This window comes from Microcaecilia unicolor, chromosome 2 (genome assembly GCF_901765095.1).
Source record: "Microcaecilia unicolor chromosome 2, aMicUni1.1, whole genome shotgun sequence".
In the NCBI taxonomy this organism is placed as follows: domain Eukaryota; kingdom Metazoa; phylum Chordata; class Amphibia; order Gymnophiona; family Siphonopidae; genus Microcaecilia; species Microcaecilia unicolor.
The window spans coordinates 218,656,255-218,670,903 of NC_044032.1; the positions used below are offsets into that span (position 1 = coordinate 218,656,255).

Consider the following 14,649-nt stretch of genomic DNA (forward strand, 5'->3'; position numbering starts at 1 on the left):
CAGTCTTTCTTTAGAATAATGGGGAGTAGGGTGCCAAAGGAAACCTCCTGAACTTTTATTTTGTCAGATACTTGTTTAGAGCCTTTAGGTCTAAGATGGGACAAACTCCTCTTGTCATCTTTGTGACCAGGAAGTACTTGGAAGTAAAATCCCTTGCCTCTTAACCCTGGCGGAACAGGTTCAAGCTGCACTGACTTGTAATAGGGGAAAATTTCCTTTCTAAGCAACTCCTGATGCTGAGAGCTTAAATATAGCTCACAGGATACCCAGCAGTGATCAGAGTCCTCTGTAGACATCTAAGTCTCTGTCTGCCTCAAAATGACTGACACCATGACAGAAGCACTGAGAATCCCTATCAGAAAGCTTCCTACTCCAAGGGACTGGAAATCGACAATGGTTGAGTGCTCCTCAAGGCTTCAACACCAATGCAATACCTGCAAGCAGCGTGTGGGCTTCCAGGATAAGCTGGACCATCCCAAGACTAGACATTGATGCTCTTGATGCCATAGCCTCCTGTCACGCAAACAGGCACTCCATGTGCACCTGGATCATGCCACCGAACCACTCCTTGACGGCTGCCATTACAAGACTCAACATTGATGCTCTTGATGCCATAGCCTCCTGTCAAGCAAACAGGCACTCCATGTGCACCTAGAGCATGCCTCCTGAGCCACTCCTTGAGGGCTGCCATCAATGAAGGCTGGGGTTCAATTGGTGCAGCTGTGCCCTTCAGGAGACACCTGTGGTGTATCAGTGACCCGGTCTTGGCTCCATGGAGCCTGTCACACCCCATCTAGTTCCAAGAAGGTCAAGCTGCCTTCACATCAGGAATGCTTCAAAGACACCATGATATGGGCTACTGAAACACATTGTTCTGTGGAAAAGAGAAGACCGAGCTGATCCCATGTGATGGTGACAGGGAGAAAGGCATGCACATGTATTGTGCAGTGCTCCTAAAAGCTTCAATAAAGTATGCTGAGGAAAGCTTCCCATGCAGGCTCCAACAGATGACTCTACCCAAGAGTAAGAATATCAACATCCTGCTTGTCCTCAGAGAAATATTTCCTTAGATTGTTTTCAATCCTAAGCCCCCTCATTCCAAAGCTTTTCAAATGAAAGAAGTCTGCTTCCTGTGAATTTATGCCACAGAGGTATAAACATTTCTCTTATTTCTCCCCTCTCCCATCTTTCTTCCAAAGAAAACATATTGAAATCTTTTTGTTTGTTCCCATTCACTGTATGACAAAGACCACTGACCATTTTAGTAGCCACTCTCTGGACCGACTCCATCCTGTTTCTATTTTTTTGAAGGTGCAGCCTCCAGTTCTACAAACTGGTCTCACCAGAGACTTTTATAATGTATTATCAACTTTTTTTTCCAGCTGGCCAATCATGTCTCTATGCATCCAAGCATCCTTCTGGCTTTTGCTGTAGCCACCTTAAAATCTGCTTTTCTTTCCTACACAGTACTTTACCTCCTATGTTGTACTTCTCCCTTGGGTTTTTGTACCCATGCATGACCTTGCATTTCTTAGCATTAGATATCAGCTACCAAATTCTAGGCCAAGTTTCACTAGGTCCCTGCTCATGTTATCCACACCCTTCAGGGTGTTTACCCTATTGTAGATTTTGATATCAGCCACAAAGAGGTACATCTATTAGTGCTATAGAAATAAGTACCAGAAGAAGTAGTAGTAGCAGTAGTAGTAATAAACTTCATGAATGTCTTTCTGCAATATCACTTACAAAAAAGTAAAAAAAAAAAAAAAAGAACCTGACCAATGATAATTCCTGCTGCACACCATTAGTAACATAATTATCCTCAGGAGTGAACTATTACCACTAACTACAGTTCGTCACCTCCCACTCAACCAGCTTCTAAACCATTCACTTCAGGGCCCATACTTAAGATGCGAAATCTATTTACAAGTACTTATGCAGAACCATGACATAGTAACATAGTAGATGACGGCAGAAAAAGACCTGCACAGTCCATCCAGTCTGACCAACAAGATAAAGTCCTATGTGCTACTCTTTGTGTATACCTTACCTTGATTTGTATCTGCCATTTTCAGGGCACAGACTGTAGAAGTCTGCCCAGCACTAACCCCGCCTCCCAACCACCAGCCCCGCCTCCCACCACCGGCTCTGCCACCCAATCTCGGCTAAGCTTCTGAGGATCCATTCCTTCTAAACAAGATTCCTTCATGTTTATCCCACGCATATTTGAATTCCGTTACCGTTTTCATCTCCACCACCTCCCGCGGGATGGCATTCCAAGTATCCACCACTCTGTCTGTGAAAAAATACTTCCTGACATTTTTCTTGAGTCTGCCCTCCTTCAATCTCATTTCATGTCCTCTAGCTCTACCGCCTTCCCATCTCAAAGGCTTTGCTGAAATTTATGCAGAACACATCTAACCATCTCACTTGAACCAACTTTCCAATCACCTGGAACTCTCAATCTGATATGGCCCATTTTCAAATTTAGTATATCTTTATTACCCCCCCCCCCCCCACATGCCAAGTTTCATCCCATCCTGTTAAATTTTCTGCGTTATTTTGCCTCCAGACAGATATTTTCAGCCCCTTGTGCAACTTCTTTTCAACTTATGTTGCGTTTGAAAGAATAAAAAGCAACACAGCAGCCTCCTAGGTTAGCAAGCTGGCAAGGAAAAGAATAAAATATAAAAAGGTACAATTCAGACAAATATAGAAGACTCCTGGGCAAATTAACACCTACTGAACTTTTTGTGACATACTACAAGAAGCTACTGATGCATTAAATGCCAATAAATAAGATGAAAATTTTTACTTCACAATACCTGCATGTGAAATGGAGACTGGATGCTTGTATCCCCAGGGAAACCCCTAGAAGAAAACATTTTACATTTTTTTGTGAAAAAGTTAAATAAGCATAAGAAAAGTGTGTGTGTGTGTATCTAAATATATATATATATATATTAAAGACAAACACACACTATTTAATGCATAAAAATACTTAGTAAAAGCTGAAGCACTTTAAAACATTTAAGGCACCACATCAACCATTCCTAACCTAGTCCTCAGAGCACACTTAGCCCCATCAGGTTTTCAGGATATCTACATGAATATGCATGATATAGATTGCATACAATTGAGGCAGTACATGCAAACCTAACTCATGCATATCCATTGCGGATATCCTGAAAACCCGATGAGACTAGGTGTGCCCCGAGAACTGGGATAGGAATGGCTGAATCAGACTCTAGGACTCAAAGCAATGTCAGTGAGACTAGACAACACAGTGACAAGCAATGTGAATAAGCACAAAGACGACTTGCTACGAAATATCAGGCCAGGCTACTGATCCCCGGACCATCCAGGGATGTGACAGGGGTAGGCTTCAAAGCCCCTAAAGCAGTGATCTGTACTATTTACAAAAAAAAAAAAAAAAGCCTCCAAGAATGTCACCACATAATGTGATAAGCAACTTAGGTAAAAGATAATCTCCCTCCACTGACACAGACACCATGGGGGGATTCCTTTTTGGTACTATAGTCTGACTGCTCAGGAACATTTGTACTTACTCAAACAACAAAAACAAGATCTATTCCTCATTTCCTTAAACCCATCTCCTCCAGCTCCTGAAACATTTTCTACTCCTGTCTCCTAGTATATCTACCCTACACACTACTTCTCCTAAATATTTCACCTGTATAATTTCTTTCCTAAACATATACTCTCTCTCCAATCCCACGGTACCCAGTACCATTCCCTATCCACTATTCCCAGCAGTCAGCCTGCACTATCCTGTCTCCACCCCAATCTCCTTCAAGCTGGTTCTTAATTCATTATTTTAAACCCCCTATACTTTCTTCAAAGGCTTGTTTGGGAACCACCTATGAAACATCTCAGTAAGTTTGCATGCGGTGATGCTACCAGTTCCTCCTGCAGCTAGAACGAACAGTGCTTCTAGCATGGCACTGAACGGATGAACACAAGCATTTGCTTACACATATGAGACCATACATTTCTAACGCACTTCACAGATACTTTGACCCCTGAGGCAGGCTCACACGCCAGAACATGGCCGTGTCGGGTCACTGACGTGTTGGAACTGTTCATCATATTAAAGGTCTAATTTTGACTTTTTGGAATCCTTCTTTCTTTGCTTCACTCCCTTGGTGTTGCTCTACACACATCAAGTTTTCATTTTCTCCTCCTCATGTTCCCTCAGTAAATTTGAACCATTATCAGGCTTATTTTCGAAAGAGAAGGGTGCTCATCTTTCGACACAAATCAGAAGATGGGCGTCCTTCTCTCAGGGTCGTCCAAATCAGCATAATCGAAAGCCGATTTTGGGCGTCCCCAACTGCTTCCCATCGCGGGGGCAACCAAAGTTCCCAGGTGCATGTCCGAGGCGTAGCGAAGACGGGACTGGGGCCTACCTAACAGATGGGCATCCTCAAGCGATAATGGAAAAAAGAAGGGCGTCCCTGACTAACACTTGGTCAACTTTACTTAGTCCATTTTTGCTTGCGACCAAGCCTCAAAAAGGTGTCCTAAATGACCAGATGACCACCGGAGGGAATTGGGGATGACCTCCCCTGACTCCCCCAGTGATCACTAACCACCTCCCACCCCGAAAAAAACAACTTTAAAAACTTTCATCTTTTAGAGAATGGATGAAGGACGTCCTTCACTATGCCTCCATCCCTGCAACGGCAGTTGAGGACGTCCAAAATGTGGATGTTTCTGTGAGAAGGACGTCCATGCCTTTGCTATGCCTCCAACACCCCCTTTATTTATTTATTTGGATTTTGGATCACAAGTAGCAACAGTGGGATTTGAACCGGCCACCTCTGGTGTGTCAGAATAAGTATTTCATCAGAAGCACATGCAACTGAAAGACAATCTAGAACAGTTCAAAGAGATTCTACGGAAATCCAAACTAAAACGTTATCTAGGGACAAAAATGATTATTTACATAAACGAGTATACCCTTGGATGCAAGATAAAACCAACGCAGAAGAACAGCTGGTGAAGTCCAACACATTAGGAACAAATCCGAAACAAGTGGTGTTCAAGGTCTTCCAATTTTCGGACAGTGCCTCAGGAGGGAGTGATTCGGATGATATTTTTTAGAGCACACGCAACCGCGGTCAATGAGAGCGAGAGGCAACAAGTGGGGAGTGAATCGAGGGCAACTCAGATCGCACCCACGCACCCGCTCCCAATTCCAAAGAACAGAATGTGATTAATTTATCAAGTGTAGCTATTAGATGCAGCAGAAGTATTGCTACTATTAAAGGGTCTATCTTATGTACCTATGAAAACATTTGATGCTTTTCAATTCAGGATAGACTTGGAAAATTTATTTGCACTCTTCAATTAAAAATTTACTTTAATGGTAGTAACATTAATGAAAAAGCTCAAGAGTGCGAGACAAATCACACTGGATACCTCCGATACCATTGGATCCGGTTGTCAAAGTGTTCAAATAACTTGTATTAAGAGATGTACATCAATTTTACCATAATGATTAACACAGACATAGAGATAACCTGACCAGGGTGGAGCATCATGCACTGCATTCTTTGAAAAATAAAACGGAAGTGGTAGTGAAACGTGTGGATAAGGGGGGAGCTGTAGTGGTATTAGATAGGGCACAGTATGTAAGGGAAGTAGATTCTCAATTAATAGATACCACAGCATACAAACTATTGAATGAGGACCCCACAATGAGGTTACAAGAAGAAATCACGGAGGCTACACAGTTAGGGGTCGAACAAGGGTTCTTAACAGGAAAAGAACATCAATTCCTTAATAGAAGAACACCGATGATTCCAGTACTGTATATACTACCGAAAGTACATAAAGATCCAATTAATCCTCCTGGGAGACCGATAATGTCTTTAAGAGGTTCCCTAATGGAACCTCTTTCAATCTACATGGACTCATTCCTGAAGGAATTTGTAATGCAGAGCCCGGTGTTCATCAAAGACACTACATACTTCCTGAATATATTACAAGAAATTCAGCTACCGGATACTCCGGTATTAATGGCAACATTCGATATCAAATCACTACACACTATGATCCCGCAAGATAAGTTGCTGGATACGATTACTGATATGCTTGATGCCCGCCCAAGACCACACGATGTCCTGACTGAATTTTTGCTTGAATTAACAAAATTAGCATTATGCAAACATTTTTTTCAATTCCAGGATAAAATTTATTTGCAAAAATCTGGGGTAGCTATGGGGGCAACGTTTGCCCCCACCTTAGCCAATCTTTTCATGGCGATGTTTGAGAATAATGGTTAAATTCTTCCCCACTCAAAACTAAGATAGGTATCTGTCAACGCTTTATCGATGATGTCTTCGTATTGTGGCATGGGAATTCACAAGAACTAATAGAATTTCATGTATGGCTTAATCAATGTCATCCGAAAAAACAATTCACACTATCTTGGTCATACAACATTATACATTTTTTGGATGTTGAAATACATCTGGTTCAGAAACAGTTTATCACAAAGTTTTTACCAAACCAACTGACAGAAACACGTTTCTAGATTATGGTAGCTGTCATCCAAGAGCACTAAGAGAAAGCCTACCGTTTTCTCAATTCCTCCGTTTTAAAAGGATCTGTACGTCGGATGATGATTATAAGATGCATGCCGAATCCTTTGGCACCAAGTTATTGCAAAGAAACTACCCACGTAGAATCTTGAAGCGTGCGTACACACGAGCGAAATACAATAACAGGGTACTTCTGTTGCAGGGTAAACAACAGACTGAACAGGATGACTCGATGATAACGTTTGTCATGCGCTACGTCCCAGGAAGTGAAACAGTTGCCAGTATCATTAGGCACCATTGAGATGTAATGCGGTCACATCCCTTGTTCACTGATCATAACTTAAGAACGGCTTTTTCACACTCGAGGAACCTGAAGGAAATATTAAGTCCAGCACAGTTACAGGATGTTTCAAGTGGCATTTTGCCAGCATTATCATTGACAGCGCTTGGACATTATAAATGTAAGAAAGCACACTGCAGGACTTGTGTAACGACCGAAGAGAGAACGAGTTTTACACATGATGGAAAGGCATATAAGTTGAAAGGTCATACCACTTGCCGGACATTGGGCATCATTATATAAAGTGCCCATGTAAAAAACTATATATAGGGAAATCCACTAAATCACTATACGCTAGGATGACTGAACATCGATCGCGGATAATGGTGCGTAATTTGGGAGCCCCCCTTGTTCAGCACTGTATATCAGAAAACCATACGATAGATACTTTGAAATGCATGGTGATTGAACAGGTTCATCCATCTGCAAGGGGAGTGACTAACAGAAAGTTACTCCAACGTGAAACGTTTTGAATATATCAGCTAGATACTGTGGAACCTAGAGGGCTAAATACCTACTTGCACTGGGGTTGTTTTATCTGAGGCAGCAATGAGTTTTTGATAGCGGAAACTTTGAACAGCTGTTTCCGGTTCAGGAGTTAGATATAAAACACCGCCGTTGCCATATTGAGAGGGCAGCAGAGTGGCACGATAAATAGTGAGTCTGTGAACTAAGTGTATGTTTGACAATGGAGTACTTGGAATGTGGTATGGTGGCTTATTAAGAATTTTTTGTTTCTGTTTAGACAGATCTGGTGTTAAAGCTCCCCCTTGACGAAGCTCAGATTGCGAAACAGGCACCTGTCAGGGCTTATGAGCACACCTGTTTAAAGAGATAAGTGTCACGTAACCACAATGTTATACTTATGCATTGTTATGAGTAAATGAGGAATTGAAAAGTTATTAGAGCATAGGTAGGTTGGGGGAAGAGTTGATGATTAGAAAAATATACACAAGCATTCACCGAGGGAGTGAAGTGAAATTAGCCATGTTTACTATACGAGACTCTATCTTATAGAACTTGACTATAGAGTTACTCCAAAAATATTCTGTACTACATTTTTTGTTTTGCTTTATTATTTCTAGGATAAGCAGCATAAAATCTGTTTGTTTTTTTTGTTTTAATTTTTTTAATTTGCATTTTTGAATATTACATCAGCGAAGACACTTTGATAAGAAATCCAGAACCATATACTCACTAAAATCAAAAATAATTAGAACATATTGTTCTGTAAAGAAAATATATCTTCAACTTAGTCCACATTGAGGAGAACCAAGAAGTAGTAAATCCATAGGAAGATGGAAAAGAAATAGGACAATAAGTTAAAAACAACAGTAAGAAAGTAAAATAAAAAAGGCCCCTTTCAAACTTCTAACAACTCAAAATGACCCTAACAAAGTGGGTGTCATGGAAGAGTAGTACCTCTCCCTTCCAGAAAAAATTTCAACTGAGCTAATTCATTAAAAAATATAGCAAACATTCCGATATACCATTCTCCTCTACTGCTAATTCTAGACTCCGTTCCTTTTGTCTTGCTGCACCTCACGCCTGGAATAGACTTCCAGAGCCTGTGTGCCTAGCCCCCTCTTTGGCCGTCTTCAAGTCCAAACTTAAAGCCCACCTCTTTACCACTGCTTTTGACGCCTAACCTCTACTCAATTGCCCTGTCCTTTATCCTTACCTCTTTATTCCCTTACTCCTAATTGTTCTATTTACCTGTCTTATCTAGATTTTAAACTCTTTGAGCAGGGATTGTCTTTTTTGTGTATGGTGTACAGCGCTGCGTATGCCTTGTAGTGCTATAGAAATGTTAAATAGTAGTAGTAGTATACCACAAAGCATTTACAAGGAAATCAAAGTTGGAAGGAAACTCCTAAAGAAGTAACTGCAGAACATAATTCCAAAAACTTCTTCCGTCTAGACTGCGTCCACTTAGACACATCAGGAAACACCTGTTTCAAGCGTTCTAGTACTTTGTCCAAAAGTTCTTTCTCCTGCTGTAAAACTGCCCGAGACTGTTCAATAATTAATAGCATTAAATCTAACGAGCACTTGTTGAGGATTTTGTTCCATTTTGCAACAAATTCTTCCTGCTCCTTGAAAATCTGCGGAGCTTTGTACATCCTCAATCCTCGAGGGATTAATTCCAATCTACAATATTCTACTAATGCAGAGTTATTCATTTCCAACTTTAGAGATGATTTAAAATTCGATAATACCGCTTTCCCATTCTGTTTCAAGATTATTGCCTCCTACTGGCGTGAATTCCGTTGTATTCTGCAAAAGTTCAGAGGCTGCATCGGCACTATAACTGAAGCCTGTTCGCCAAGAGCTAGTTGCCATCTTTATTCAGCCAACTGCCAAAACAACCTGGCACTACCCTACTAGTTTCGCAAATAATAAAGCAAAACAAAAAATGTAGTAGAGAATTGCGTGTTTACTCTTTCCAAAATACAAGGACTAGGGGGCAGTATCCTAGAAATAAGCACTGCATTTTAAGTCAATTTAGTAATAGCTTATGGACTTTTCTCTTAGGAAATTACCCAAACCTTTTTAAACCTTGCTAAGCTAACCGCTTTTACCACATTCTCTGGCAATTGCATTCCAGAGTTTAATTACATTCTGAGTGAAGAAATACTTTATTCGATTTGTTTTAAATTTACTACTTAGTAGCATCATTGAGTGCCCCCTAGTCCTTATATTTTTGGGAAGAGTAAACAAGCAATTTACGTCTACCCGTTCCACTCTACTCAGTATTTTATAGACCTCTACCTTATCTCTTCTCCAAACTTAAGAGCCCTAGCTTCTTTAACCTATCAATTCAATTTTGAGAGTGGAACGGACTTGAGAATAAAGCACTTTGGTCTTAAGTCCGTATGGCAGTCTGGTTCTTTGCTGGAAACCTGTGAACCTAACAGGGCTGCCGGCCCCAACCCAGAGCGGAGGAAGCGGGACCCCTTTACAATAGTAAGAACATAACAATAGCCATACTGGGTCAGACCAATGGACCATCTAGCTCAGTATCCTGTTTCCCAAGCCAGGTCACAAGTAGCTGACAGAAGCCCAAATAGTGGCAACATTCCATGCTACTAATCCCAGGGCAAGCAGTAGCTTCCCCATGTCTCTCTCATTAGCAGACTATGGACTTATCCTCCACGAACTTGTCCAAAACTTTTTTTAAACCCAGGTACGCTAACCACTGCTACCACATCTTCCGGCAAAGAGTTCCAGAGATTAACTATTCTTTGAGTGAAAAAATATTTCCTCCTGTTTTAAAAATATTTCCATGTAACTTCCTTGAGTGTCCCTTAGTCTTAGAACTTTTGGAATGAGTAAAAAAAAATCTATTCGCTTCTACTCATTCTACACCACTCGGGATTTTGAAGATCTCCTCATCTGTCTCTTTTCCAAGCTGAAGAGCTCTAACCTCTTTAGCATTTCCTCATATGAGAGGAGTTCCATCTCCTTTGTCATAACCAATACTCAAGGTGAGGTCACACCATAGAGCGATACAGAAGCATTACAATATTTTCGGTCTTATTCACCATCCCTTTCCTAATAATTCCTAGCATCCGATTTGATTTTTTGGCTGTCGCCACACACTGAGCAGAAGATTTCAGCACATTATCTAAGACAACATCTAGATCTTTTTCTTGGGTGCTGACCCCAAGGTGGACCCTAGCATCAGGTAACTATGATTCAGATTATTCTTTCCAATGTGCATCATTTTACATTTGTTCACATTAAATTTCATCTGCCATGTGGATGCCCAGTCTTCCTGCAATTTTTCACTCTGCAGGTGTTTTAACAACCTTGAAATAGTTTTGTGTCATCTGCAAATTTACTCACCTCACTCGTTCCAATTTCCGTATCATTTATAAATATGTTAAATAGCACTGGTCCCAATACTGATCCCCTGTGGTACTCCACTACTTGCCCTACTCCACTGAGAGAAATAGTGAAGGTACTTATCTATAGCAGGTGTTCTCCGAGGAAAGCAGGCTTTAAATTCTCACAAGTGGGTGACGCTGACCCGCGTCGCCTGGTCTGGAATTTGCAAAAGTCTGAGAGCCTTCTGGCACATGAGACACGCTCCACTCGGTATGCACAAATGCCTTCCCACCAGCCGCACAAACGCGGTCTCCTCAGTTTTATACTAAAGCAAAAAAAAAAAAAAAAGTAAATATAAGAAAGAAGACAACTCAAAGGGGAGGTGGGAGGGACTGTGAAAATATAAAGCCTGCTGTCCTAAGAGAACACCTGCTACAAGTAAGTACCTTTGCTTACTCTGAGGACAAGCAGGCTTATAATTCTCAAAAGTGGGGAATCCCTAGCATCCAAGCTCACCAAAAAAAACAAACACTGGTCAACAGGGCCTTGCAATGGCAAGGACATAACACAGATTAACCTGAAACTATATACAATCTGAATGAGAGTGCAGTCTGGAACAGAATAAAATGGGCCTAGGAGGGTGAAGTTGGATTCTAGACCCCAAACAGATTCTGCAACACTGTCTTCCCAAACTGACTATCGCATCGGTTATCCTGCTGAAGGCAGTAGTATGATGTGAATGTGTGGATTGAAGATCACGTCGCAGCCTTGCAAATTTCTTCAATGGAGGCTGACCTCAAGTGGGCTACCAATACAGCCATGGCTCTAATAGTATGGGCCGTGATATTTATTTATTTATAACATTTGTATCCCACATTTTCCCACCCTCTAGGGCCAGCTCAGCCTGGGCATAAGTGAAGGAAATGCTATCTGCCAGTCAATTAGAAATGGTGTGTTTCCTGACGGCGACCCTCATCCTGTTGGGATCAAAAAAAAAAAAAAGCTGGGCAGACTGTCCGCTCCATTTAGTAGGTCAATGCTTTCTTACAATCCAAGGTGCACAAGCTGATTTCGCCAGGATAGGCATGAGGGTGGGGAAAGAATGTTAGCAAGACAACTGACTGGTTCAGATGGAACTCTGACACCACTTTCGGCAGGAACTTAGGGTGCATTCGGAGGACTACTCTGCTGTGATGAAACTTAGTATAAGGTGCATCCACTACTAAGGCCTGAAGCTCAATGACCCTACGAGCTGAAGTAACAGCCACCAAGACAATGACCTTCCAGGTCAAGTACTTCAGATGGCAGGAATTCAGTGGCTCAAAAGGAGCTTTTATCAACTAAGTGAGAAAGTTGAGATCCCATGACACAAGCAGAGGTTTGACAGGGGCTTGACAAAAGCAAACCTCTCATGAAGTGAACAACCAGGCTGTCCAGAGATGGGCTTACCTTCTACACGCTAAGCACTAATTGCACTAAGGTCATCCCTTACAGAGTTGGTCTTGAGACCAGATTCTGACAGGTGTAGAAGGTATTCAAGCAGGGTCATTTCTCTCAATGGAGGAGGGTGAACAGTGGAGTGCCTCAGGGATCAATACTGGCACCAGTGCTATTTAACATATTTATAAATGATATGGAAATCGGGACGATGAGTGAGGTGATTAAATTTGCAGCTGACAAAACTATTCAAGGTTGTTAAAACACGTGCGGACTGTGAAATACTGCAGGAAGATCTTAGGAAATTGGAAGACTGGGCATCCAAATGGCAGATGAAATTTAATGTGGACAAATGCAAGATGATGCACATTGGAAAGAATAATCCGAATCATAGTTACCTGATGCTAGGATCAGCACACAAGAAAAAGATCTAGTTGTTGTTGCAGATAAATCACTGAAATCTTCTACTCAGTGTGCAGTGGTGGCCAAAAAAGCAAACAGGATGCTAGAAATTATTAGGAAAGGTATGATAAGACCGAAAATACTATAATGCCTCTGTATCACTCCATGGTGTGTCCGCGTATGATTATTGCGTTCAGTTCTGACTCCGTATCTCAAAAAAGATATAGCAAAAGAGCAACTAAAATGATCAAGGGGATGGAACTCCTCTCGAATCAGGAAAGGCTAAAGAGGTTAGGGCTCTTCAGCTTGGAAAAGAGACGGATGAGGGGAAATATGATTGAGGTCTACAAAATCCCGAGCAGTGTATAACAAGTAGAAGTAAATCAATTTTTTACACATTCCAAAAGTACTTTTAAAACAAATAGGAGGAAATATTTCTTCATTCAACAAATAGTGTATCAGGGTTTTTAAAAGGTTTGGTCAAGGTCCTGGAAAAAAAGACCATAGTTTGCTATTGAGATAGAAATGGGGAAGCAACTACATGCCCCAGGATTGGTAGCATGGAATGTTGCTACTAACTGGGTTTCTGCCAGGTACTTGTGACCAGGCTTGGCCATTGTTTGGTAACAGGATACTGGGCTAGATGAACCACTGGTCTGACCTAGTATAGCTACTCTTTATGTTCTAAAAGGAGGATGTTTGGCAATGATGATTGCAAGTCCTGGTGGTGACTGTGTGAAAGCACTGAAGCACCACTGGCACTGGGACGTGTGGAGGGGCATAATCAAACAGGGGCACCCAAGTTTTCCTGAGGACGTCCTCGCAGGACATCCCAGCGAAGGGGCCCGTATTATGGAAACAAGATAGGCAGCCATCATTCGTTTCGATAATACAGTCGGGGACGCCCAAATCTCAACATTTAGGTCGTCCTTAGAGGAGGAGCCAGCATTCGTAGTGCACTGGTCCCCCTCACATGCCAGGACACCAACCAAGCACCCTAGGGGGCACTGCAGTGGACTTCACAAATTGCTCCCAGGTATAGCTCCCTTACCTTGGGTGCTGAGCCCCCCAAAACCCACTTCCCACAACTGTACAACACTACCATGGCCCTAAGGGGTGAAGGGGGGCACCTACATGTGGGTACAGTGGTTTTGTGGTAGGTTTTGAACAGCTCATATTTACCACCACAAGTGTAACAGGTACCAGGGGATGGGCCTGGGTCCGCCTGTCTGAGGTGCACTGCACCCACTAAAACTGCTCCATGGACCTGCATACTGCTGTCAGGGAGCTGGGTATGACATTTGAGGTTGGCAAAAAATATTTTTAAAGCCGATTTTGGGCTTTTTTTAGGGTGGGAGGGGGTTAGTGACCACTGGGGGAGTAAAGGGAGGTCATCCCCTATTCCCGTCGGTGGTCATCTGGTCAGTTCAGGCACCTTTTTGAGGCTTGGTCGCAAGAAAACAAATGGACCAAGTAAAGTCGGCCAAGTGCTAGTCAGGGACGCCCTTCTTTTTTCCATTATCGGCCGAGGATACCCATGTGTTAAGCACGCCCAGTCCCACCTTCGCTATGCTTCCGACACGACCCTGTGAACTTTGGTCGTCCCTGCGACAGAAAGCAGTTGGACGCCCAAAATCGGCTTTCAATTATGCCAATTTGGGCGACCCTGGGAGAAGGATGCCCATCTTGCGATTTGTGTAGAAAGATGGGCGCCCTTCTCTTTCGAAAATAAGCCCAATAGTGTTCATTTAACCCACAATATTTGATATGAAATGATTTTCACATAAGGTTGTGGAGTGTTCTTTGAGTTTTGAAATAATTAAATGAAAACAGATGAACAATATATGCAGAGCCATACAAAAAGCCCAGCCACAATGCTCTGGGGCTTTGGTACTGGACTTCTCTCTACTGTGGCTTGAAGGTTGCAAGTGCAACAAGAAGTGAGATGTGTATGTCACAGAAGATTGAAGTACATTTGACTGCCACCATAGGTGAGTATTGGTGGCACAGAAATACCCAAAGGGTTTACCGTATATTCTCAATTATGGTAAGTCAAGGGCAGTTTTAGTG

The 14,649-nt window shown here is 42.1% G+C and overlaps 1 protein-coding gene across 1 annotated transcript in view; it reads right to left on the reverse strand.

Annotated features, from left to right (window-relative positions):
• The window catches only part of CEP78 (centrosomal protein 78), a 169,464-nt gene that overhangs the window by 62,687 nt on the left and 92,128 nt on the right, over positions 1-14,649 (reverse strand). Inside the window, 1 exon segment of the mRNA XM_030193717.1 lies at positions 2,826-2,871. Coding sequence (XP_030049577.1) covers positions 2,826-2,871 — 46 coding nt within the window.